The sequence below is a fragment of the Artibeus jamaicensis genome, unplaced genomic scaffold (assembly GCF_021234435.1).
Source record: "Artibeus jamaicensis isolate MK-2021 breed Jamaican fruit bat unplaced genomic scaffold, CSHL_Jam_final contig_718, whole genome shotgun sequence".
Classification (NCBI taxonomy): Eukaryota; Metazoa; Chordata; class Mammalia; order Chiroptera; family Phyllostomidae; genus Artibeus; species Artibeus jamaicensis.
Window position 1 is genome coordinate 2,016,587 of NW_026521936.1, and position 25,360 is coordinate 2,041,946.

A 25,360-nucleotide genomic window follows, 5' to 3' on the forward strand; every position below is an offset into this window, starting at 1 on the left:
TTGCATTCCCTGAGCGCAAACCATGTGAAACGGTGCTGAGCACTTGAGGGAAATTGACCTTGGAGGAAACGTTTGCTTCCAAACCTCCAAGTGCCCGATCCACACGTAGGTAGTGAAGAGCTGACTCAGGAGTTGTCAGACACCTGTGTGACCAGGCCCACGACAGCCCTCCAGTGGCGTCACTTATGAAAACCCACGGATAGTGGCTAAAGGCCCCCAACGCGGTCAAAATGTCCGAGAGCTGAACGTGACAATGAAAAATTTCAAGAGCCTTGTATTACAAGTTCGTTCTTGCTGCGTTCCTTCCTTCCTGCCCTCCATGGCTCGCTTGCTTTCCTCTTTCTTCCCTTTTATCCCAGCCATGCCGCACAAGGGCTCTAGGGTGGTTTACAGGGACCGTAAAATGAAATTGAGAATCAAAGTAAGTCGCAGACAGTAGGGCTCCAAGACCACGGCAGGCTAGATCTGACTGCCCAGGGTGCAGGGTCTCCCCCATGCGCGTAGATTTGGCCCTGAACTTCCTCGTGGCCTGAAGCACACACCCCACAGGATAAAACACACCCGGTCCTCGAGGGGGTCGACACTGTTCTCACCCCACCACTGATTCCTAAACACCACGGGTGATACTCACAGGCGTGGAAAGCTGCCCGCAGCATGGCGGCTTGGGCAGCACCCACACGTGGTAACACACATGCAAGAGTCGTGCGTGTGGGTGCTCCCTGGGTCCTGCGCTCTGCTGTGCACGAGGCTCGCGTTCTCCCATTTGGTCCTGACGAAGGGCGGTGGGGCTCCGCACGGGCGGGGGGGAAGCAGGGAGCGGCAGAGGCACGGGCAGACCTGGGGCCGCCACACTCAGAAGCCCGCCCACGCTCTTCTTCCCTCCTCGGGGACAGACGTCTGGAAGCAAGGCCGTGGAAGTGGGTGCTCCTGGCCGGGAAGAGGTTGAGTAGTGTCATCGTTGTTGTTGTTGACGGTGCTATAGAAATCTTTCAGGCCCCGGCTGGTGTGGCTCAGCGGACTGAGTGCTGGGCTGTGAACCAAAGGGTCGCCGATTCAATTCCCAGTCAGGGCACAGGCCTGGGTTGCGGGCCAGGTCCCCAGTAGGGGGCGCGCTAGAGGCAACCACACACCGATGTTTCTCTCCCTCTCTATCTCCCTCCCTCCCCCCTGTAACAAATAAATATTTTCAAATCGCTCAGTAATGTGCAAACGCACGGAGAATAACAAACATACACCTATGCAGGCGCCAGCCCAAAATGACAAATTTTGGCATGTTGCCCTGTTTCTTCGGATCTTCGTAACACGCGGTGACCGCGGAGGCCCTGTCTTCTGGCCACACAGCGACCTGAGAAAGGCCGTGGACGCGTCCTCAGCAGCATTTCTGCAGCGAAGGCTTTCCACAGGAAACATGTGACATGTTTTCATGCGGCACCTCCTTGGGAGGGCCAGGCCTAACTTAAAAACAGATTCCAGCCAAAAAAATCCCACGGGGAGGGGGGACAGGGCGGGCAGATGAAGGAGCAAGGGACCGAAACGGTCAGGCCTCAGCCTGGTCCAGGGGTAAAGCCGCCTCAGAAACATGACGCTCTGTGTGCCCCCTGAACCACCTGGAGCATCTCCGGGGCTCGGTGGGAGTCAGACGGCAGAGGGTTCAGGGACCCGTTCCCGGGCACGAACACTCAGAACAGCAAACTCTGAAATTCAAACGAACGCACGGTAAGGAAGCATCGTTGCGGCTTCATCAGACTGGAGGCCATCCCACCGGTGCCAGGAGGAAGCTAGCGGAGCTCCTGCCAGCAAAGCACGGACTCGCTTTCCGTAGAAACAACTCCAAGTCCCCGGGAACAGACGATGGTTAGCTTCCCAGATTCCGGTACCACGCAGACCAGGGCTTCAGTTACTCTCACCGGGAACTTTTTAAAACACACGTTCAAAAAATTCACTGGCTTCTGTCCCTAAAGACGATGATCAGAATTGCAATAGAGTGCAGAGGAACAGCTGCGTGCGTGGCTAACCACCCATGTTTGAGTGCGCACCCAGACGTGTTCAGAGAAGTGTCACCAACAGCAGTGACGGCGACACCCAGCGCTGGGGTGGGGGACACGAACATTCGGAAGCACTGGCTGCTGTGACCCTGCCCTGCGGTCTCAGCGGCTCCCCCAGTGGCGTCGGTCTTGTGTCCGACAAGCAGTGAGGAAGCCATGGTGGGCGGGCGCTCGGAGGCCGCACCACGGCCACCAGGCCACCCCGGCCCCCAGGCAGCGGGCTCGGTGCCCCGAGCTGGCTGAACCCCTGGCCGTTACTGGCCCGGCTCTTCCACGGCTCTGTCCTCTGGGAGCCCCTTCCTCCACCAAGACCTGCCCCGGCCACCGCTGGGTGGTGTCCTAGGGACAGTGCCTTCGTGAGGCTGCGCAGTCCCGAGGGCCCATCTCCCGCGGGCGTTGCCCACCGTCGAGCCTTTCGTAGACCAGCCCTGTGTCTGGTTTCCTTGCCAGTGTCAGTCCTTCAGGACCCGAGCTGGCGTCTGACCCGCCTGCTGCCGTCGTCCGTGTAGCTGCACCGCACCTTCCTTCCCAGACATAAACCGTGGCCCCTCGCCATCATTCGCTGCCGAGTGCCCAAGCCTCTCTGTCAAGGTCGTGGTGGCTACCGGGAGGCCATCGGAAACAAGAGGCTCGGGTGAGAGGGACAGACCCTTCGTTCTGATGCCGCCCACGGGGCCGAGTCGGTTTGCTGAACCGAGAAACTTCTGTTGGTCAAGATCTGGCCATTTTATTTCTCACTCCGCAGTTAGGGCTCCGAGCTGTCGGTCTTCTCCCTAGTCCCTCTCCCGACATTTGGAAACTGGCCAGCTCTTCTCCGAACTCCTCTGCCCCTTGACAGAAGCAGCAGGAGCAGCTGACCCCGGCGACCGTCCTGCTGTCCCAAAGCCCCCTCTCCCTGAAGCAGCAGGTCGCAGGCACTCAGTCTGCCTTCCAGGTCACGTGAGGTGACCATTTACCAAATCTCTTACCCCACGCCACGGCCGTTTGTCTCCAGCCCCTCACCCCTGAGTCTGCACCCCACGCCGCCCGATCACAGACGTCTCTGCTTTGGTGGCCAACCGCTGCAAGGCACTGATGTCCGTATCACATGGGGTTGATTAGCTGTTGTCACACACAAAAAAATACTCAGAGGCTCAATGCAAAGAATTAGATTTCTCTCTGCCCATGAACAGTTCAACACAAATATTGTTAGTTGGAGGACAAGCATCCTTCACAGAGCGACACTGTCCCTGGAGTTGGGACAATGTGCACAGTACATAAATAAGCTGATAAAGAGTGGCTTGTACTAATGTCGGAAGATGATAAATAGAGCAACAGGCAGCGGCTCAGAGCTATAACCGCAAGGTCTGGGAGAGAGTGTAGCACGCTGACGGAGGGGGGGGCACCGGAGGCCCCCACACCCCTGCCCCGCCCCTTATGGTGGAGAAGCAGGAGGCGCGGGGCGGGTATTCCGAAGGAGAGCGCAGCGCTAAACAAAGGTGCGGCGGCGTGAGGGCCCTGTAGAGTGACCCTCCTCTACCCCCCGGGTTGAGAAGGCCACCCCTGCAGAAGGCGCCGGGACAGGTGTTCCCTGGAGAAATACGGAGTCTGAGGAGGTGACATCCCAGGGTGCGTGGTCCTGTGCAGGGGAAGGATGCTGTCAAATCCATGGTCCGGGGCTCATGCAGAGTTTTGTCAAAATTGTTGGCGGGACATATACCACATGTGAGATCCCAGGTACGTGACGAGTCTGAGACAGTCAGACTCACAGTCAGAGGCAGAGAATGGAACGGCAGTCGGCAGGGGCTGGGGGCCAGGAGGAAACGTGACCGTGCGTTCAGGGGACAGGACGTGGGCTCCGCGAGCTGCATGGGTCCCGGGGCGTGTGCAGCGCCGAGCCTGCAGCTAACAGCGCTGGGCTGGGCACCGAGCACGCGCTCGGGGGGGGGGGCATCTCAGGGCAGGCGCTCGTGTCCAGCCACAACGATGATAAGTAGAGGGCAGACACTGTGTCGGGGAGGGGTGGGTCTGTGTGGTGTAGACGGCGGCGATGACTGCGTACGGCTTTCTGTTGGTCAAAAACAAGTAGAAAATGTAGATGGGAACAGCAACGACGAATCGTTGGAGGGGCTACATTAGCAGTAAGTGGAAAAGTAATTCAGTTGTGGGCCCTTTGAGAAGCACGTCAACGACAGGAAACTTTGACGGGCAGGGCCACCAACACCTCTGCCCGGGCGTTGTCAGGCGTCCCCAGAAACCGCCTCCACCCAAGGCAGCAGCTCTGTGCTCTGGACGGGACTTAAGAGTCCTCCTATGAGCCTGGCTGGTGTAGCTCAGTGGATTGAGCGTGGGCCTGCGAACCAAAGGGTCGCTGGTTCGGTTCCCAGTAGGCCTGGGTTTTGGGCCAGGTCCCCAGTAGGGGGCGTGTGAGAAGCAACCACACACTGATGTTTCTCTCCCTCTCTTTTGCCCTCCCTTCCCCTAAATAAGTAAAATCTTTTTAAAAACAGAATCGTGTAGTGCAGGACTCAGAAGACTTCCGTGCGTACCTCACTGGAAATGCTCAGAATGCACGTCTTCCGAGTCTGGGGACAGCCGTGCTCTCGGGCCCACGGGGGAGCGGAGGACACAGGGAAAGGAAGCCCCGCGGACACGGTCCCAGTGCCCTCGGAGGCAGACCCGTCTCCTGTGTGCAGGCACCACTCACTTCGCTGGCCCTGCAAGCATCAAGGGCGCCAGGCTGACCCCAGCTGTTCTGCCTGATAAACTCTGGAAAATTCTGAAGAGGTTTAACGAAAAGTACGTCATCAGGAGAGTTAGCATTTCGTCTGGAGTCCACAGGGACAGTGACCTGCACGCCTGTCTGACAAACCGTTGGGACCGGCGCTGCGTTCCCAGACAGGAGGGTGGAGAGAGCAGCCTGTGAGGTGGGGGACAGACCTCTCCGCGGCTCAGGAAGCGCCGCCTGCAGCTGAAGGGGACACAGGCAGGTTAAAAGCCAGTTTAGGGAAGGAAGTTCATAGACCAGCTTTTAAAAATCGTTAGATCTGCTCATAAAGGTTATTCTGTTTAATCTTTCTCAAGAATATGAATAAAGAGGCCAGGAATTCCATCTCACCCCAGTAAGGGAGAAGCCCACTAGGGCACGAATAGTACCAATCACGGCAGCAGGAGAGAGTGGCAGTGTCCCGGGAGGACACCGGGAGCCGGCCCCTCCTTTTCCTAGTTCGTCTCAGGCTGCGCCCCACGCAACTCACCTGCCCGTGACCCTGACTCCACAGAGACAAGGCGGGCTCAGCTGGGGGTGGCGTTGAAGCACACACCCACTTCCCGCCTCCCACGCCCAGACTCAAAACACCGGCCCTCAGCCAGACGACGAGAGGGCCGCACCCATCCTCCCACGGGCCAGTCCCTCTGCCTGATCAGGGACCGAGTCGGGGGACTGACTCAGGGTGACGCCTCCCCTGGGGAGGGAGGGATGCGGCTCTGCCTTTCCAGGTCCCGCCAGCCGGGCCGGTCATTAAACCCATTAGGAGGCAGATGAGCCAGGGGAAGTAACTGGATTTAACTGCACATGTATGGGGACCCTACATACATGGGAGAGAGAGACCCCCGTATCTGAGAGGTTCAGAGAGAAAGTTCGCGTGAGGTATAAATGGCATCGTGAGCTGAGGTGTAAGGTTGGGGGCCTGCGGCTTCAGAAGGGAGGGGCCTTCTCGGCCCAGTGAGAAGAGATGTGCAGTAGTTAGACACTGTCCTGCCGTACAGATAGGTCAGAAAAGCTCATCTCTGGTAATAATGACGCTTACGGGCACGGCCCCCCGTTTAGAGCCTTCTAGACTGTTCAGAGAGGGGCAGGTCTTCCTCCTGAGCCTGCAGGACAGAATAATCCACGTGACCACGTAGCCCATCTTGGGGAGGCCTGTTCTGCACCCTGTGCTGCAATGGATTGTTATATAAAAAATAGAAACCATACAAAAAGTGTATACAGTAGTACCTCCATTTTATCAAACTAATATTGTGGAGCCTTTGAAACAAACCACGAATAGTGTTTGTGCTAAACGAGATACGTAACCTTCGACAATTTATGAGCAATTATATTCATTTTTGAAATTCCAAACTACATGATAATCTCCTTAGGGAAAAAAAACTTAGTGTACTGGAGGGGAAACACCTTTGCTAAAAGAAGTGGCCCAGTGGCATTTGCTGGGTGTCATAAAATCCTAACTGTTGTAAGGGAAAAAGAGCTAAGAAGTGCGACTTCAGGGCCCGGTTCTCCCGCAGCACAAAAGGCCCTGGGCCAGGTCTCTCGGGGGCGGAACGAGGCCCCCGCCCTTCCGTTCACACACCCTCCCTCCTCCAGTAACGGGGAGCCTGGGCCGAAACCAGACACCGATGCGCAGATGAATTATTTAAAACCGTGTGTGCCTTTATTACCTTTCGACTTTCTGCCAATAAAGAACAATGAAGAAAAAGTGTACAGTTGTAAACACTCCTGAAATTTTTAATATCAGAGGTTATTCAAGCCTTTATTGGAGAAAATAACACGGTTTGGAAGCATTATATCTTTTTAGGGTTGTCAGAACAAATAAAGAACGTTGACCTAGCTAGCCTCAGGCCATTTTCTGGAAATCACATTTGACTGTAACGTCTTGCCCTTGGCTCATTTGGTGTGTCTCTCCCCCGGCGATGAACTCACAGCCTCGGGTGAGTGCTAGGAGCATGCCTGACAGGAGGGAGGGGCTCGAGGAGGACGATGAGTCTGCACCACCTTCCCTCCGGAAACACAAGGAGCCATGCACCGGTCTCGGCTGGGGTTCTAAGCAAGCGTATTCCCACCTCCCCGTCCGCTTTAACAGCAGGCTGACTCGTTGTGTTTAATTCTGTAGAAGGCGTGGGTCAGTACAGCGCTCGTTTTTTCTATCATTCCGCTGCCCTAATTCCACAAAACACATCTGGGGAGAGAAGCCAGAAGGATGTGGGATTGGAAACTCACCCGTCAGCTTGGTCTGCAGACCAACTGGAGTTTGTTTTCCGTATTTCCCTGCATCCAGAGAAGCCTGTTCCAGTTGAGACACACACTGAAGACCTCGTGACTTCATTAGCTTTTTGTAGTCTGGTTTTAGGTTGGGCTGTCGGTCTGCGGCCCTCAGAAGGGTATTGTAGCAAGTTTTCCTTGTTTAATTCTGGACAGAGAATAGGACTGTTGGGTGGCGTTTCCAAAAAAGAGAAAACAGGACAGACAACCGTCAGTTCCTAGGATACCTGGCCTGCCAGCACCTTCAAACCAACCTGCAGCTTTACACCGAGACCGTCTCTGCACTTAGAGGGTTGGGCACCCTGCACTTAGAGAAACAATCTCTGGGTGTTGAGTGGGGAGGTGAGGATGATCCCGCTGAAGAAACCAAAATGGACTCGAGGGTTCCGTTAACCGTGCGCTTTTCTTAGAGTTGAAACCACCCGGGTACTGCTAAAAACGAACCGCAGTGGCTGCTCACAGACATCAGCTCTTACCCATGGCCCCCACCCAGCCCCCCGCACGTTGGGAAAACTCCAAGCAGCCACATTCCCGAAGCCTGACACGGCGTAGGTGGTGCTCGGCACCACCCCACGCCGCTGCTCACTGATGGGAAGGAAGGACCACGAGGTGAACGCAACTTCATTCGAACTCAGTGTGAAGAGGGCCATGTGTTCCGGGTATCACCCCGCGTGCAAGAGACCCAGGTGGGCAGTGGTGATGGGTGGGGCAGGAGCCGTGACCAAGGCGTGTCTTTTACCCCGAAGGCGCTGATGTTCTGGGAGGAGAGAAAAGATGGGCACACGCCCCACATCCAATTCTCCAGACGGCAGAAGCCCTCTGGAGAGCTTCCCACCCAACTCCCCTCCAGAAGAGACGTACCAGGGTGGCCTCCCTCTCCACGTGCAGACCCTCGGAAGGGGCTGTAGCAGGAGGAAGTATGGACCATTTGGGCTGGTCATCAGGCCGTAGCTCATAGGGCGAGACTTCCTTCCAGGGCAGCCTGAGTCCACACACAGGCCCCGTGTGCATGGATGGGGAAACTCAGAGGCTGCCACTGAACCGCAAATGAAACGGGGCCCTTTCTGACGGGCACTCCCGCTTTGTAGCTGTGATTTCTGGCAAGTTACCGAACTCCCCGCTTCCTGATTTCTGAACTAGGAATAAGGCCGCCTACTTCAGTGGGGTTTGCGTGGGCTGAGTGAAAATACTCAGGAACACATCCAGCAGAGATGTTTATGTGCTTGTAAGTGCTACTTCCCTCCTTCCTTCCCAATTCCCTTCTCTTTCCTAAAAGCAAAAATAGAGAGAGAGACACATCACCAACTGAGTCATTACTGACGCGGCCTTCAGGACAAAGGCTCCTGCTCCATCATTGACTTGAAAGTCAAGCCACGGAGCGCGCCCTCGGCTCCCAGTCTCTGAACAGCGGCAGCGTGGTGGCTGCCTCCTTGAGCCACAGTCCCGTGGAAAAACCACCAACCACAGGCAGGAGCCAAGGCCCACCTGAAGCGTGGCCTTGTGCCAAGGAAACTCAGGGGCAAAGCTACTGTATTCTTGGGAGTGTAAGACACACCTCCCCCCCCAATTTGGGAGGAATAATGGTCGTTAATGCTGCTGTTGAGTTGTTTACATTGGTGAAATATTATGTTACTTATTAAATATCTTACCACATTTTTTGCTTCAAATTTTTTTTCTATTTTCCTCCTCTAAAACCTAGGTATTGTCTTATGGTCCAAAAATACAGTACCCATCCTGGGGGTGGGGCAGGTGGGGAGGAAGGGATTAGAGAAAACTTTACAAAGTGTCTGAGTTGTTCCCTAAAGGTTTTCCGTGGGGGTGGGATCAGCACATTTCCTTACATTTAGCTGCAGGAATTCGATGTTTGCTCTTCTGCAATTCATAAAAATTATACTGAGGAAGCTAAGGGGGAAAATACCAGTTCCACCCATCATGCCGTTCTGATCGGAAGCAGAAAAAATACTTGTAGTGAATATGTCAACACTTCCCAGTTTTTCATTTCTTTTCTGGAACGGTTTCATCCGCAGATGAATCATGCAGGGCTAGGCGGGACCGCCATTCCTCCCGCCAGAGGAAATGTGTGGACTTGGCCGTGCCTTCCTGACGGCTCCGCGGGAAGGCAGTTGCAGCGCCGTCGCTGGCCCAGTGCAGGGCTTTGCATGTCAGTCTCTCGCCTTCTCCAGAACACAGCCGGAGCTCATCAACCCGGCCAGCGTTGGAGAGTTCATTTGCTCCTCCAAGCACATTAAGCACATAAAGCCCATAAATCATCTCTAAGAAAGAAGATAAGGTTCCCGGATCTCTATTTTGTCTGGCGTGAAAACCAGAGTTCAATCTGCAAGGCGTTATATTGTTACATCCATCTGCAGAGCTGGAATCGCTCTCTGAGATCGTAATTCTCAAAGCTATTTTGGAGAGCAGTAGGCAGACAGGGTTGTTTCCCATGCACAGGTGACTGAAAGCAGGCTCCTGTCGCACACGAATGTATCTCTTCCCTGCACAAATAAGTGGGTCTCAGCATGAGGTCCGGGATTCCAGAGGGTTACGCTGCCATCTACTCAGTGGTGGGGAGAGTCTGTCCGCCCTGGGACTGAGGGAAGGTTTGGGCGGACCCGGTTGCCTGCAGCCGTCCTGAGCTAGTAGTGTTCGGGTGCCCTCTAGTGGCCGTTACTAGCCATAACCAGTGCTGAGACTGGGGAAGGCAGCGTTTTTCTGCAGACCCTGGCCTGGTCAGGAGCCCTGGGTTATTACCAGCGAGGCTCATTTGCATCTGATATGAAATGCTGTGACGGAGGTGGGACTTGGTGGTGCTTGCATAAATGGAAGCCTGCCGTGGTGCTCAAAGAAGCCAGCCTGGGAGGTTGGCCTAGCCCTGCACATCTCCCGGCTCTGACCCTCAGCCCTGGCGGTGGAGAGCCCCAAGGAGTGATGGCCGAGGGGCTGCATAAATGAACGGCTCCCGTTGCTGAGTCGTGAGCACACACCACGTGCTTGATGCCTGTTGGAGTGCACGGATTCTCTCCACTTTCTAAGGTGTGTGTGAACTGCATTCCTCCCTCCGACAGCATTTCCCAAACTAGCAGAGTTAGCCCTACCCTGATGTGTTTGTGATGAGAAGATACAATTGGCGAGTTGGAGGAGGCGGTAATAAAAAGCCTTTGTGGGTAGAAGAGAGGATCTGAGCTGGTAATTCAAGAGTGAAGGTGACGCCCTGGCTGGTGCAGTTCATTGGATTGAGTGCCAGCCTGCAAACCAACGGGTTGCTGGTTCAATTCCCAGTCAGGGCACATGCCTGAGTTGTGGGTCAGGTCTCCACTAGGGGGCGCATGAGGGGCAACCACGAAGGGATGTTTCTCTCTCATTGTCCCTCCTTTCCTCTCTCTAAAAATAAATTTTAAAACCTTTTTCTAAAAAGTGAAGATGAAGAAAGGCACTAAAAAGGGAAGTGGGGGTCCCAGAAGGAAGTGGCTGAGTGAACGGCGGCTGCTGTGCCAAGCCTCCCTGCTGAAGTCATCACCCAGGGCCACTAGCAGAGGCTTGGCTGGGAAGAGGGACAGGGGAAAGGGGCCCGGGCTGCTGGCCGGCTCCAGGTCCCTGCGAAAATGACGTCAGATCCCTGGACTGTCAACCCTGCAGCTGCAGCCTGGGCACCTCTGCAAAACCCCGCCGGGCACCCAGGGGCACCCAGGTAGCCTGCGATGTCCGGGCCATCTCTGAAACCCACCCTGCACGGGGGGGGGCGGTGCAGAGGGGGACAGGGTCATGCGAGTCGGAAGGTGTGTGAAAAGTGATGGAGTAAAAATGCAGGAGGGGGGACCTGAGGCAGAGTTGACCCCGGGTGCCCTGCCCCCCGACCGCGTGCACTTGCTGCGGGCACCCTGCCTGCCTTGCTCTGCGGTGGCACAAGGCTCAGGGTGGCCCCCGTGGGGACGCTTGGACTTTGCAGGCCCACAGGCCTCTGGTCAGAGCCTCTCAGGAGCTGTGTGTCCTCGTAGGCATTGCCTCGGTTTCCTCAGCCATGAAATGGGCCAAAGTAGAATGTGTGCCCACGGGTTCTTTGCAGATTCATTGAAACCGTGACCTGGAATTGACCTTCGAGGACCCGTAAGTGCTTCTCCGATGATGATGGATGGTATTGAGGGGAAGAAGAGAAGGACCCAACTTCGTGGAGGGTAGTCTGTCCTCACTTCCTTCTCTCACATCCAGGGGAGCACAGGCAGGACGCCAGGGCCTGCTGGGCCTCCTGTAGGGCACTGACCGGGGAGAGCCGGGTCCCTCCGAGGGAAGGGCACGGCTGCCGTCACCCTGAGGTCTCACAGCCCAGTACAGACTCACCGAGCAAATTTGAACGCGGGCTCCGAGTCCGGAGCTACAACTAACAAGCTTTCGGGCTGAGAATCGTCTCCGTCTGTTGTGTTACCGCTTTCACACGTGCACGCGCGTGTGCGCACACAGCTGGGTCACGGGGAGGCGTGAGTGCTCTTCTCTCTCTGACACCACTGCTGGTCTCTGCTGTCCCCCTCCCTCCCCACCTTGGTTCTGCGTCTGGGAGCGGCTCCCAGCACAGCGTTGAGAAGCCTCCCGGGTTCTCAGGGAGCTGAGCTTTCCTGCCTCCCACAGGCCGGCCGAGCGGGCGCTCGCACTGCAGCCACTCCGGGTGTGGGCCGTGCGCACCGTCCCCCTCTGCCGCTGGAGCAGAGCCTGAGGGAAGTGGCTTCAGTGCCGCCAGTGTCCGGACTCCGTCCCGAGCACCGTTACTGCCACCAGAACCTCCTGGCAAAGTCATGTCGATAGAGCCTCTGAGCTAAGAAGTGTGCGTTTGCCGAGCTTCTTCTAATACCAATGACTTTCACTATATTACAGCTAAAATCAGTAGAAATACAGCCTTTTCAACCACCAAAAATGAGTTCATTTTTATTACGTTTTTCTGCCATTACAGCGTCATGATTGCAAAAGGCACCAGGTCAACTTAGCTTCATCGGAAGACCATTAACAATTTAAATATGGAAGCCAGCACATTAAAATGATCAATGAAGTGAAAGCACCTGGGACTGCTGTGTTTATTTAAACGCATCACATCTGAGAGTCATGCCGCAGTCACGACTTTAGCCAAACCATAGAAGACCAGCCAATAAAGAAAAAAACGCCGTTTCATTGAGTAGGTTCAGAACCATAAAGCCTTTCATTTTAATCTGATTTGACACACAGCTTTTACATTTTCTCTCAGTATTTTAAGATGTCACCTGGCAAAGAACCATCGATCAATGAATACCGTTTACTTAGAAAACCGTTCGCTCCCAGGCCAGAACAATGACGAGGACAGAAAGCAGAGCATCGGTTTTTAAAACACACGAACCACAGGGCCAGGCCCCAGTGACGGGAGCCCTGGCCTTGCAGGACGTCGGGAAGCTTCCTCACTGACGGCGCTCGGGAGGGGCCCTGCACACAGTATCGTGCGATGCAGCTGTGCTCTGAGCTGAGCATCTGCCACCGACCGTGTGGCCTTGGACTCGACACGGACCTCTTGGAGCCTCAGGGCCTCCGTACTGACGACAGTAACACACTTTTCCACCTCCTTCCCTAGATCCGAGAACAAAGATGGTTGCCGTGGACCTCTGTAAGTTCTTCTTTACAAGCTGTAATGTACATTGCAAACTTTGCCCAGGCCAGATGGCTCAGTTGGTTGGAGCGTCATCCTGTACACCAGAAGGCGGTGGGTTTGATTCCCAGTCAGGGCACATACCCAGGCTGCATGTTCAATCCCCAGTTGGGGCGTGTGCAGGAAACAGCCAGTTTTTTCTATCTCACATCGACATTCCTCTCTCTCTCTCTTTACTGTTTTCTCTCTAAAATCAATGAACGTATATCCTCAGGTGAGGATTTTAGAAATAATAAATAAATTACAGACTTTTGAGGCAGCATGCATTTAGAATAACTGTAGAATCGGAGTAGCGGCTGCCAAGGACTTGCCGTCACATTGTATGATTTGAGCAACATTACATATGTTGATTGATACCTGTTTTCAAAATTGACCGTTTCTGATTTTATTTTTCACGCACCTTCTTTGTCTTCCTCCTGCCTTTTTCTGTCCATTTAATTTGTTTTCCCTCATCCCTGGAAAGTCATTTTACAGTTGAGCAGAATGTGTTTGCCTTCAGCTCTTCAAGAATCGGCCGTACGGAATTACTTAGTTGGTACTAATTGTGTTCATTGTTATCTAAACCACCTACTGTGTGCAGTGACTACATCCGCTGGCTGTTCGAGTGCTGTGAAGTGTGACTGTGTGTGAAACCAGGAGCTTTGCTCATACGGGGCCTCTAAGAAGGACGGGAGAGGTGACATTAGTGGGACTGGTTCACCTTTTAATTTCTAATGCTTTGTCATCATTTTCCCATCCTCATTTATAAGTCAAAACACACACCTGGAAGTCCTAAGTATTTTCTGACCAGATTCTTTGAAGAAAATGTTATAGTATTTGGGCCATTCCTGCTGTAAAAGCCTTCGAAAGTAAAGCTATTTCAGCCAGGAAATGAGAACTTCTCCTCTCATTCACTAAAATTTGTAAAAATTATACAATTTACTGACACAAAATCAGTTTTTAAAAACGCTTCATGCTTTAAGTAGTATCCGTGTTTCTCCAGTAGGTGGAGCAGTAGACCAGGGGAGGTAGATGGCCATTGGAAAGCTATTTTTTCTTGGTACTGTATTGAGAAACTTTGCATGAAGTACAACGCAGATCACCCCGTGGGCTCGCTAATTCCGTGAACTGCACCTGTGCTGCCGGATTTCAGAGGCACGGACCGGAGGGGGGGGAGAAAGTGCACCGGCTGCATTACCACAATGCCCACGGCTCCGGGACGAGAGGAGAAAGTACGTGGAACACCTTTCATTTTAAAGCTGCTCATCCAGCCGAACATGAAACCTTCTGGCATCTCTGAAGGAGGAATAATGTACACACACGGCAAAGACCTGTCTCTTCAATCCGGCATTTCTCAGGCCTTAAGCATTTCTGGAAAAGAACACCCCTTGGAGTTTGATATTGGCTCAAGGCCAATGCTGCCACTTCCAGTCTGTGAACTTGGGCAGATCACTTTCCCTGGGTCCTCACTTCCTCGTCTCCATTTGTGTGTGTTTGGGGGAGGTGGTAATGATAAACTGTCTGTTTCTAAGGCTTCTCCTCGCTGGCGCTTTCCCAGCTGAACCCGACCTTTATGTAAGCAGCTGCTCAGTGCCGAATGCTGGGAGCCGAATTGGCCGACCCATAAATACGTATGGCAGAGGCAGGGCGTTCTCTGAGAAGGCTTCCTGGCTGGTGTGGCCCTGTTGGTTGGCACGGGTTCGATTCCCAGTCGGGGCACCACTTGCCATTCATGGAGTGTATGCCATGCAACACGCTCAGCCGCATCTGTTACTAACCCAGTTACGAAGCGTGGCCATTTCCCAGTGATTCCCCGGCTCCGTGACAGGGTGGCGTGTTTCTCGGGCTCTTTCTGTTCCTTAAACATCTCTATCAGTCAGTAGGGTTTATGAGCAGCTTCAGCCCGAAACAAACTGAGGTGGACAGCAGCGTGACGTCCCGGATGAGGACCTGTGTCTGCATCCTTGGTCGCTCTTGACCTTGGCATGCCCTATGGCCAGGCAGCGTAAGAGGCTGGCATGCTGCCCCCACACGGATGCCCTTGTGGTTCTCAGCCCTGCGGGCCCAGCAGTGGGTTATGCCAAAGTCAGCGCTGCCGCAGCAGCGGGAGGGTCCCAGAATGTCAACACTTGGGGTCCCAAACGGCCATCAGCATGTCTCCCTCGACGTGGTCTTTAGAACGGAGTCAGGCTCACGCACCCTGACCGGGCGGCCACCAGACCCTGTGGGGCTCCCGACAGTTGGGCCACCCACGGCACTGCCCTGTAGACCAGACGTTCTGACCCGAGTACAGCCAGGGCTTCCTCATCTTCACTCACACACGTGCACCCACCTCAGCGTGGCCCGGCCAGCGAGGGCGCGTCGGGCGGCTGTGAAGATTGGTGAGTGCGCCCTAGGGTGGCGCAGGCCCGTTCCGCGTGGGTCCTCGGTGGACCGGGTGGCCTGCGCTGTGCCCAGGCCCCGACACCCCTGCAGTTCTGTCGGCCTGTGCAGCCCATGGCTCACGGTTCCACCAGCAGAGAGAGGGCAAGGGGCACAGCCCTTGTCCTCACAGTCACTGTCCTGCCAGAGGACAGGGAGGGACAGGCTGGGACCCTGGAACTGCTGGCAGGCCCCAGTGGACGATTTCATCCCCCTCCCCTCCTGTGAGTCCGTCCCGTGTCCTGTGTGTGAAGGAGGACACGGGAGCTGGAGTCAGGAGGAGACACCTGGGTGAGTTGGCCCCTGGTGCTGGGCGGGCTCCCGCCCTTTCCAGTTCTCAGTGGGGAGTGGCCTGAGGCTGGCGGGGACCCTCAGCGCAAACCCCTGGGCGAGGTGGAGAGTAGGGTGAGAGAAAGCGGTGGTCTCCTGTGAAGCCCACAGGAGTTTCGGGTGGGAAGGGACTCGGAGAGATGGACAACGCTGAGACGGCTGGGCTCTGTTTTTCTTCCCCAATGTCTGTCAGCTTTGGCGTCTGCTCATCGACTGGGAGTAAAACGCCCGTCAAGGTGGCGTGTTCCAAATTCCCGGGCTCTGAGCGAACCCCAAGCATCACCTAAAGTTAGGGATCCGGGAAGGAGGCAAGGACCTCGGGCCCCCTTTCTCTTTCCAGTTCATCTTCCCCTCCCCTTGTTCCCCCCCCACACACACACACACATTGCAAGATCCGAAATTTTACTTAATCCACAGGGTTTTTTAATGACTGGTGTTCAGTCGTGTAAGATATGAGAAAAGCGCTAATCAGTGTAAGACCTCAGCCCTCTTCCCCATCGTACAGCAAGTGGAGAGTCGGTCTGCGGCATCCATCTCCTTTGGTGGGTTCCCACGCCGAGGCAGGCTTTTTTATTTGAGAACCGACGCCAAGAGACGGGGCTAATTGCACGGCACTTGAGTCATGGGGGATCCGTGTTTCCAGAGCCGCAGGAGGTCTGAACCAGCTTCTCGGGCTGTGCTGGTTCCCGGCGAGCACTGGGCTTTCCCACGGGCATGCGGTCTTCCTGAGAACAGCCAGCAAGCTCAGGGCCCAGGCAGCCGGAACCGTGGGGTCTCCACCCCTGATCCCCGCTTCAGGTCTGTTGCACGGGACACCAGTGACTCCCTCAGGGACGTCTGGAGTGCTGGTCCTGCCCGGCCACCAGTTGCAGAAAGTGCTGGGAGCAAGCAGCCGGTTTGCCAGCTTTCCACTGGGGCGCAGAGGACTGTGGGCCCTTCCTCCTCACACACTGACGACGGGACAATGCCTAGTGCCGGGAAGACAGCATCCTCGGTACCGGCAGGCCAGTCCGCAGCGTCCCACTGAACTCGAGGCCGCTGGGCCGTGGGTTTTCCCGAAGAACTGACCACTCCACAGGGAGATCGTCTCTTGGAGGTCACCTCAGTGAACCCCTTCCCCTCCGGGGCCAGCCCCCCCCCCCGAAATCACCCTCCCAGCCTGGGCCTGGCTTCTCTGCGTCTCTGCCTCACCCCCGAAGGCACCCAGGCTGATGGAGTCCTTCCATAGCCCACCTTCCATCCGAGGCCAACTGTGGCTTTAAAATGCAAAGGAACTGAGATCACACAATAATAACCAAACAGACATTGGAGCTCTGGGCTCAGGGTGTGAGACGGGAGCCCCAGCCCGAGTCAGGGTGCTTCTCAGGATGTCGTGGTGTCCGCTGGACCAGTCAGCGTCCCCTGCAGGGTGTCTGGGGGCCTGTGGAGCCTGTACTGCACATGCTCTGACTGTGCCTGCTGGGTGGCCACCAGCTCAACAGCAGCCACGTAGCTCACTGGGTCCCCAAGGAAATCACCCTGAAATTAGTGCACTTCGCCACGGCAACACGGCGAGGTGACAGCTTGACATGTCCGAGGCTTCTCAGGTTGAGCCTGCCTGCCTTATCTGATTGAATGCGTTTTGGAGTTTGAATGTCAGTGTTTCGCATGCAGCTGACCCTCCCTCCCCAGTGGAGCCGGTGGGGCGGGGGCGGGCGCTGCCCCATGGAGTCAGGTGAGGCGATACTGCCACTTACTCTCTGACTTGGGGCGCGTTTTGTCAGGTAAAGCGGAGAACTGCCACGAGGCACCTGTGAAACAGGACGTGAAAAGCCTGGCGCAGCTTTGCACACAGCGGGTGCTCAGTACCTGCTTCCTCCTTTCCTGCCCGTCCTCCGATCGGGAGACAAACCACACAGTGGGGGACACGGGGGAGGTAGGTGTAAGAATCAGCTGTGATGAAGGGAAACTCTGGGACCTAAGGAAGCCTCTGGGAGCCTCCCGGGGGCGCCCCTGAGAGGGAGCACCCACGCGAGGACCAGAGGGGTCCCGGGGCGGCCAGGCTGGGGTTGCTGGGCCAGCAAAAGGCCGCCCTTCGGGGTACAGCTGGGGAAGCAGGAGCTCAGCAGCTGTGTGTGCTTGTGTGTGAGCACACGTGTGTGCACATGTTTGTGCGCACGTGTGTTCGTGCCCAGTGGGAGGCAGGAGGCCTTTGGGGCTTGTGGGCCTCGTGGGGGCTGCACAGGGGCTCCGGATGTCTCCAGTCGAGGGCTGGTCGCCACAGGGATACCTGGCAGGCTCCGCAGGGTGTCCTCACACTCCAGGCAGAGCCCCTGCTCCCCTCCCTCCGTCAAGCTGGCACTGGAAATTTCCAGAAGCCCCTTCTCCCTACAGTGTCCCTCTAGTACCCTCTACTGAGTAAAGCTTAACCCTGCTCACTTTAAAAGAGAGGAAAGGAGTTAGTGCTTATTGTAGAGCGTCTGTGGAAGAGCGCAGGTGGAGCCAGGAGACGATCACCTGGTTGTTGACCCAGACCCACATCCCAGGTCTGTGAGGGGAGGAGCCGGTTTCGGGGGGGCCTGTGTGGGGAGACTGCTGGGGAGCAGGCCTTCCTTCCGGACTGGGGGCTCTCTCTCTCGGGGAGCAAGGCCGGCTCGGCCCCTGGGGACGCCCACACTTGGACCCGGGAGGCGGGAAGAGTGGAGCGAGGTGAGAGTCGGACCCGAGAAAGGATCTGGGAGAAGCGGGCTCCTGGCCATGTTTTGGTTGCACAGTTTTCGTTTTTGTCATTTTAATTTCCTGTATTATTTTTGTGCTGCTGTAACAAAGTACCACAAACCTAGGGGCCGAAAACAGCACCAGTCTATTTCACGTTCTGGAGGCCGGGCGTCCAAAGTCAGCGCCACCGTGCTGACGCCCAGGTGTCGGCGAGGCGCCTCCTCACGAGGCGCCAAGAGGAGCAGCAGCTGGGCCCCCGCCTTTTTCGGCATCTCCCCCCGCACCTGCGTTCGCCGCTCTGCCCAGTCCAGGCAGGAAGATCTCCTTGTCCCCAGAGCCTTAATTCAATCACCTGGCACCGGCGATAGGAATAAAGGGACATTTTAGTCTTTGGTTCACCACTTACATGAAGGGAGGAAGGGGAAGAGCTGGAAGCAGCCTGTGGAGACCGGCTAGAAATTTCATTTTACCATGAGCTCAGCACAAGTGACAGAAAACAGCCTCCGAAGGCCAAGCCCGTCTGGTCTGGATCCGAGGGGACAGTTCAGGACTGGGAGGTATTCCCACCTCGCAGGCCGGGCGCGTCTGAGGGCCGACCTCAGGGCCGCGTCCACTGCGGGGAGACCTGACTCCCCACGGTGAGCACCTTTCCACTGAGGCCCCCTCTGTGCTCAGCACCATGCTGGGCCCGGAGACACAAGAAATCTCAAAGTCCACACACAGACCTTCGATATTTTTTAAAGAACGTGGGCTATAGACTCACAGAACGGGGTACCGATCGTTCATTTCAAATGATGCCGGAGTCGCGTATGCACTGGCACCGAAGGAGTTTACAGTACAGCATTAAATAACGAAAAGTAAATGCAGAGCAGTACGGGTAGTTGGGCACCATCCGAACTCAAAAGAGTGCATGTTAGAAAGTTAACATTAATTATCACCAGCTGTTTTTTCCTGCAAATTCGTATTATTTTTCCATAATGAACATATATTGTTTGTATCATTTTTAAGTTCTTTAGCACCACAGATTTCATTATAAGGAGTAATTAACGGGAGGTCATCGCTTTGAAACACTGTAGATTGTCTAGTAGTGAAACCTGCCTTTCTCGGTTAGTTTTTTGAAAACAGTTAATATTAGAAACGGGTGGAGGGACAGCAGCAGTTACCCATGAGTGCCACTAGATGGAGCCAAAGCAGCTCCTACAACTTAGCAGCAAAAACTCAGTTGCGCTTACTCCAGAGAAACAACTTCATGAGATTCCAAATATTTAAGATTCTCTGGCCAGAATAAGTGTTTTGTTAATGATGCTCTGGAAATTATTTTTTTACTTTTCAAAATTATAGTCAAAGATGCCCGTGTTTGCTTTAATGGTGCTGTTTGGACTTTTGTTATAGTATCACCAGATACCCCGGCACAAAAACTCAGAGCTCTGCAGGTCAGAACTCCCCCGCTCCTGAGAGGTGACGGATGGCTCTTTAACTCTTCACCTTGACTTTCCCGTTGACTCTAGGTTGCTAGTAGACAGTGTCGAGATCCAGGGTAGGTGGCCGTTAATGACGAAGATCACTCCTCAGAGCAGCTGGTTCCCAATGTGGGCGGGAGATGAGCTCCCCTTCTCCCACTCTTTCCTGACGCCCTCTGTCCCCAGGGAGGCGGGCTTCCTGCAGCTTCGCCCACCTTGGCCTTGGCCCTGGCAAGCCGGGTCCCAGGGGTGCATCTGGTTCCTGGAGTCTGCACTGCCGGCTTCAGCAAGAAGCTCCTTGCACACAGTTCTCTCCGGAAAGCCCGAGCTGGGCAACGGTGCGGGGGTTCCTCGGCGCACACCCTCCCTGCCGCTCACCTCCGCAGGGGGCAGGCTCACTCCAGAGAAAAGGACTTGCAAGAGAGGTTTTCACCGGTGGATGCAAAGCAGCAAGGGAGCTCCAGGGGCTCACCTGCTGGGAAACACAACTGGACTGGGTCGGTTTGGGGGTCAGGGAAGGCCTGTAGGGCACACAGAGGGCAAGTCCGTCCTCGTCCTCTTCTGGGGGGGCCCGTTGGCACTTTACCTGTGGGGAGGAACTGGTCAGACACGCGCGTTGCTCCCACAGCTGTTCATGCGGGTCATTTCCACGGGCGTCCCCCTCCCTCCTCGGCTCTGAAAGGACAGCTCTGCCTCTGGGGGCGTCTCTGCCCCCTTCGGGCTGCAATGTCCCTGGCCTGAGGCAGAAAGGAGAAATTACCCTCATTCTGATAAGTTAGAAATCTGCACGTGTACCCAGCCGACACCTCAGCATTTGAGTATGTATATTCATGTGTAAAATATACACTCATATTTGAATATATGTTTGTGTGCTCTGAAGACTACTGTTGGTCTGTACAATGACGGTACAAAAAGGTGCGGAATGCGGCAGGAGGAGTGTCCTAAACCAAACTCACCGTTAGACACGTAGCCTCTTCTGTCCCAGAGGTCAGCCCTGGAGACGGGGTCGAGCAGATTTCAGCCCCATGCAATGAGCGAGCATCTCAACCCAGCAGGCGAGTCACCCACGGAAAGTGGGCGTAAACTGGAGGACGGTTCGTAAGGAGCCTTCACTTACCAAGTTCACGTTGTTTTCAAGTAACCGCAGCGGAGGAACAGCCAGGCTCCAGGCTTCCTCAGCTTCGCACTGGTGAAACGGGATACCCCGAAACCAAGGTTCTGGGGTGATGTCATCCCCACCCCCAGGGAACATGATCCCAGGACAGGACATCCTGCTAAAAGTGCCTCTTGTTTTCTCCCCGCAGCTGGACCACTACCCTTCCGTGAGCTACCACCTGCCGAGCTCGTCTGACACGCTGTTCAACTCCCCCAAGGCGCTCTTCCTGGGGAAAGTCATAGGTAAGAACCCGGGGCAGGTCGCTCGCGCCCTGCCCTCCACAGCGGCCCGTTCACCCCGGAACCGGCTGCGGCTGGCAGGGGGCGCATCCGAGCCACAACGGCGTCGGAAGCGGTGTTGGTATTTCATGTGTGGCGTGAACTAAATCTCAAATGAGGACTGGCACCTGCGCCCAGCGTCTTTGGGTGGAAATGGCTCATTGGTTCATTGAAGACCTCTGCGTCCTGAACACTCAGGTTAACTTTGTCTTACTCTACGCACATCCGCCGATCCTTTCTCCCCGTCCCTCCTGAGAACAGCTCGCCTGACGCTATTTGCAGATCAGAAGGCCGGTAGGAATCGGGAAGTCAGGACAGAACAGCCCCCTGGTGTGTGATTGTGGTTTTATGAGTCATCCTCGCCCTTTCCTTTACGGGCAGTCAGTGCGATCTAGACTGAAATATTGATATGATCGATGAAGTGGCTTTAATGATTAAGGTAGAGCCAATGACCGTTTTTCTTTTTTGTACTATGAGACGTGTATCGTGAACTGACAATGGAAACATGAGGACGGTGGACAAGGTGCTGGCCAGGGAGGGGGCGGCTCTGTGTGCAGCAGACAGGGAACAGCAGACCCAGGCTGCAGCGAGAGTAACGAGAACGTGCACTCCTGTAGGGCTGACTGCAGGCCAGGCTCCACCTTGCACACTTTCAGTGTGTGAATTCCCTTAATGTCCGTAGCAATTCCTGGAGATAACCAAGATCGTTACCTCCAGTTCACAGACGGCAGAACCGAGACACAGTGAGGTTAGAAAACTTGCCCAAGGCCTTCCACTTAATAGGTGGAACCCAAACTTGAACCCAGGCAGTCGGTGCCTCTGTCTGTGCTCCTCACTGCTGCGCTGTCATCTCTCTGATGGTTGAGTTAGAAATGAAAACAGAAGCAGAAAAAGAAGGACCTTGGCAGAGGAGGTTGACCAGTTGAGGGTAAGCCCTGTGTTTCATGCCAGAGAGAGGCCAAGAGCAAAGAGTTTTCCTGGGCTTGGAACCAGGGACACCAGGCAAAACAGCAGGCAGGCAGAGCTGGACATGAGGCCGTGGAGGACGGGAGGGACTCGGGGTGGGCCGTGTGGGGAGGGTCGGTAGCTGAGTCAGAGGGTGGAAGCAGAAAAGGAACCCGGGGTGAACCTCACTGACCACCTGCCGGGCTCCAGGCACCGTGCTAAACATTTCACACGTGTGAGGGAGGAAACCAAATGTCACAACAGTCCGATGAAGCAAGACCTGCGATTATTGTCCTCAGCTGACAGATGAGGAGACAAGCTGAGAGAGGTCAAGGCCACAGTTACTCAAGTACTATGTTGCGAAGTTGCGAGTTCTGAAGCTAGGTCTCTGTGACGGGCTAGGTCTCTGTGACGGGAGTCTACGGTCTTAAACCAAAAGAGCTGGTTTTTAAGGGTCAGGTTCCCAAAGGGCTGCAGCTTAAAGTCAAGTGATGTCATTAATTAGCACCAGGAAGTGGCCGTTCAGGGCGGAAGAGGCCTGGCTTCACCAGAACTACAGCCTGAGGCCCTGGCGAGTGCCCACGTGCTGCTGCCATATGCATCCCCCCCCCCGAGTTCAGCCAAGGATTCTTGCAAACGTGAAGGTCATTTGGTGGCCGTAACAACCCATCCAGCTCTACACTGTGATGCTGGGAGATTCATGACGGTGTTTCCCCGTGACTCCCTAGAGTGGCACCCACCGCGAACGTACCTGAAACAGTGGACTGTTGCATCATGGAGGTCACAGGGTCAAGGCCGACTGGGGGACAGCAGCGCTGGGGGACTGCTGGGTGCCCTCACCGTCCGTGGCACCCTCTGGTTCATCAGTGTGTCAGAGCGTGGGATGGAATTCACGCTTCGGCAACAGTACAACATGCGATGAGGCCTGGACTGTCACAGAAAGGGAGGGAAGCTAGAGGGCTCCACCGAGGGGGCCGGTGCCGAGGGGGAGGCTGCGGGGGCTGGGGCAGACAGGGCGCGCCCCGGGGGGTCTGCCCGCGCACGGACCTCGCGGTCCGGGTTCTCTAAGCGGGTGTCTGGTCATCGCACAGCGGAAAGAATGTGGGCTTTGGAGTCCGGCAGAGCAGTGTCTGGGCTGCTGTGGCCGAGTGCCACCCCCGGGGGCTCAGAGAGCAGAAGGTGACTGCCCGCGGCCTGGAGGCTGGGACGCCACGGTCAAGGGCCCTGGACCTGGTGTCCGGTGGGGACCTGCTTCCTGGTTCGCAGACAGCGGTCTTCTCATTGCACGTCCATATGGGGCGGGGGGCGAGCTCACTCACCTCCTCAGGACACTGATTTCACTCACCAGAGCTCCACCCTCGTGATCGAATCACCCCCCACAGCCCCACGTCCAGTGCCGTCCCACCAGGGGTTCGGATTTCAACCTGTGGGTTTGGGGGAGGCACAGACATGCAGACCAGCCCGGCCGGCGATACTTGAGCCAGGCTCTGCCTCCCGTTGGCACGGAACCCTGGGCGCGTCACCCGAACCTCCCGGAGCCTGGTTCTCTGAGGGCCCCGACGCCTGCTCGCGGCTTGTTCTCTCTCTGAGGAGGAGTGCCGCTTTCTTCATTTTAAAGTAGTCCATCTGCAGACTCACTTAGAATGTGTGCTGTGGAGCTTGGCAGACAGTAAGTGCTCGGAAACTATTTGGGGACCCACGCGTTATTCCTTCAGTAGCCCGCTGATGACATCTTAGCAAGTGCCCGGCGCCACGTCCAGTGCGTAAATGAAGAGCACGACGAGCATGTTGTGATGCCGGCTCTGAGCCAGGCCTGGTGGTTTGCGTGGTGAGCGAAGCATCCCTACAACCCTCACAGCGCTGCCCCGCACCACCGCCACCCTCGCTGCACGGAAGCCGGCCCGAGACTCGGAGGGCTGACGCTGTTCTCCCGAGGCGGCACTCTCGGCCCTGGGGGCCACGTGGGTCTCCGTTGGGGGTGGGGCTGTCCTGTCCACTGTAGGATGTTTGGCAGCATCCATGGCCCGTACCCACTAGACACAAGTAGCCTCCCCCCAGGTTGTGACGACCAGAACATCTCCAACCGCTGCCAGACGTTCCCCAGGGGCCGGGCGCCAGCACCCCCTGCAGGGCATCGTCGGTGGAGCTGGGATTCGGAAGGAGAGACCTGGGGTACCAAGAGCCAGGCCCTGCTTCCTGGTAACTCCGTCTCTTCCAGAACCACGGAGAAGCTAGGGAGAGATCTGCCGCCCTGGAGGCAGATTCAGCTCCTGCAGTCCGAGTGGGGGCCGCGGAGGTCCCGCGGGTGCCGGGGGGGCCACCCGCTCCAGCCCGTGTTTCTTCAGACTGGATCAGGCAGCAGGCACAGGGCCAGTGAGGAGTGCTTTTACGTTCCCCTTTGAGCGTGAGCTACACGTCAGCGGGAAACAATGCATACGCATTCGCCAGCTCTGTGACCGCTGGTCTGTGAAGACGGACCGAACCCCAAACAGCTGTCGCGGTGCTCCGCCGAGCTCGGCCACCCCCAGGGACCGACGCGCCCATGTTGTCGCCCAGCCGGGCCAGCAGCTGATCAGACACTGATCTCGGGAAAGGAGAGGAGGTGGATCTAAATAAAATCTAAATAAATAATATGCCTTCACATGAGCTCTTTGATGAGCACGGCTTGAAAAAGGACACATGAAAAGGATGGGAGAAAAGACACCATGTCAAGGACAAGCCCGATCTTTCTAAAGGGAATAAAGGGAATTTATTCTATAAAGAAAAATGTGATCACTGTCAACAGGCATCAGAGTTTTAGATGGGTCGTTGCACATCTGAGTCCACAAGGAGAACGTCAGGGCCGCTGGCAAGGAGCAGAGCCTCGCCGAGGAGAAGTCTCCCCAGACCTGCGTGTGTCTGTTTGTTTAAATCGTTCACTAGCTGAGTGATGCTGCTGACTGTATGTGTATCATTTTCAGCAGTAGATTTCATAGGCTCCCAAGAAATCTTTAAGTCAAGGAAGAGAAGCATAATAGGCCTGACACAGGGTCTTCTGTTTGCTGAAGGGTTTTGTTTTTCCCCAGCATCCCCCGCCCCACGCCTTGGTTAAAGACACAAATAGCATGTTTATTATGTTTGCACATGACACAGAGCTGAGAGGGGCCGTTTCATAAGCTGGGTGGTGGAAAGCAGCTCAAAGGCATCCTGACAGGCAGGAGAGAGAGGAGAGAAACAGTGAGGCGAAATGTAATAGAGAGGAACTTCATTCCTGCCCTTAGCCTCCCCGATAAATATATCGCGTAGGTAGAAGATGGAACCCCCAGGGGGCCGGGGGTTCGATGCAGAGTTTGAGGAGCCGGCATCTACTTTCAGTAAATACGGCACCGAGCTG

General features: G+C 55.6%; 1 protein-coding gene across 1 annotated transcript in view; it reads left to right on the forward strand.

Moving 5' to 3' along the window:
* CNTNAP2 (contactin associated protein 2) overlaps positions 1-25,360 on the forward strand; it is a 1,645,556-nt gene that overhangs the window by 1,536,878 nt on the left and 83,318 nt on the right. Inside the window, exon 21 of the mRNA XM_053671916.1 lies at positions 20,913-21,006. Within this exon, the coding sequence (XP_053527891.1) occupies positions 20,913-21,006 (94 nt within the window). The remainder of the gene's footprint in view (positions 1-20,912; positions 21,007-25,360) is intronic.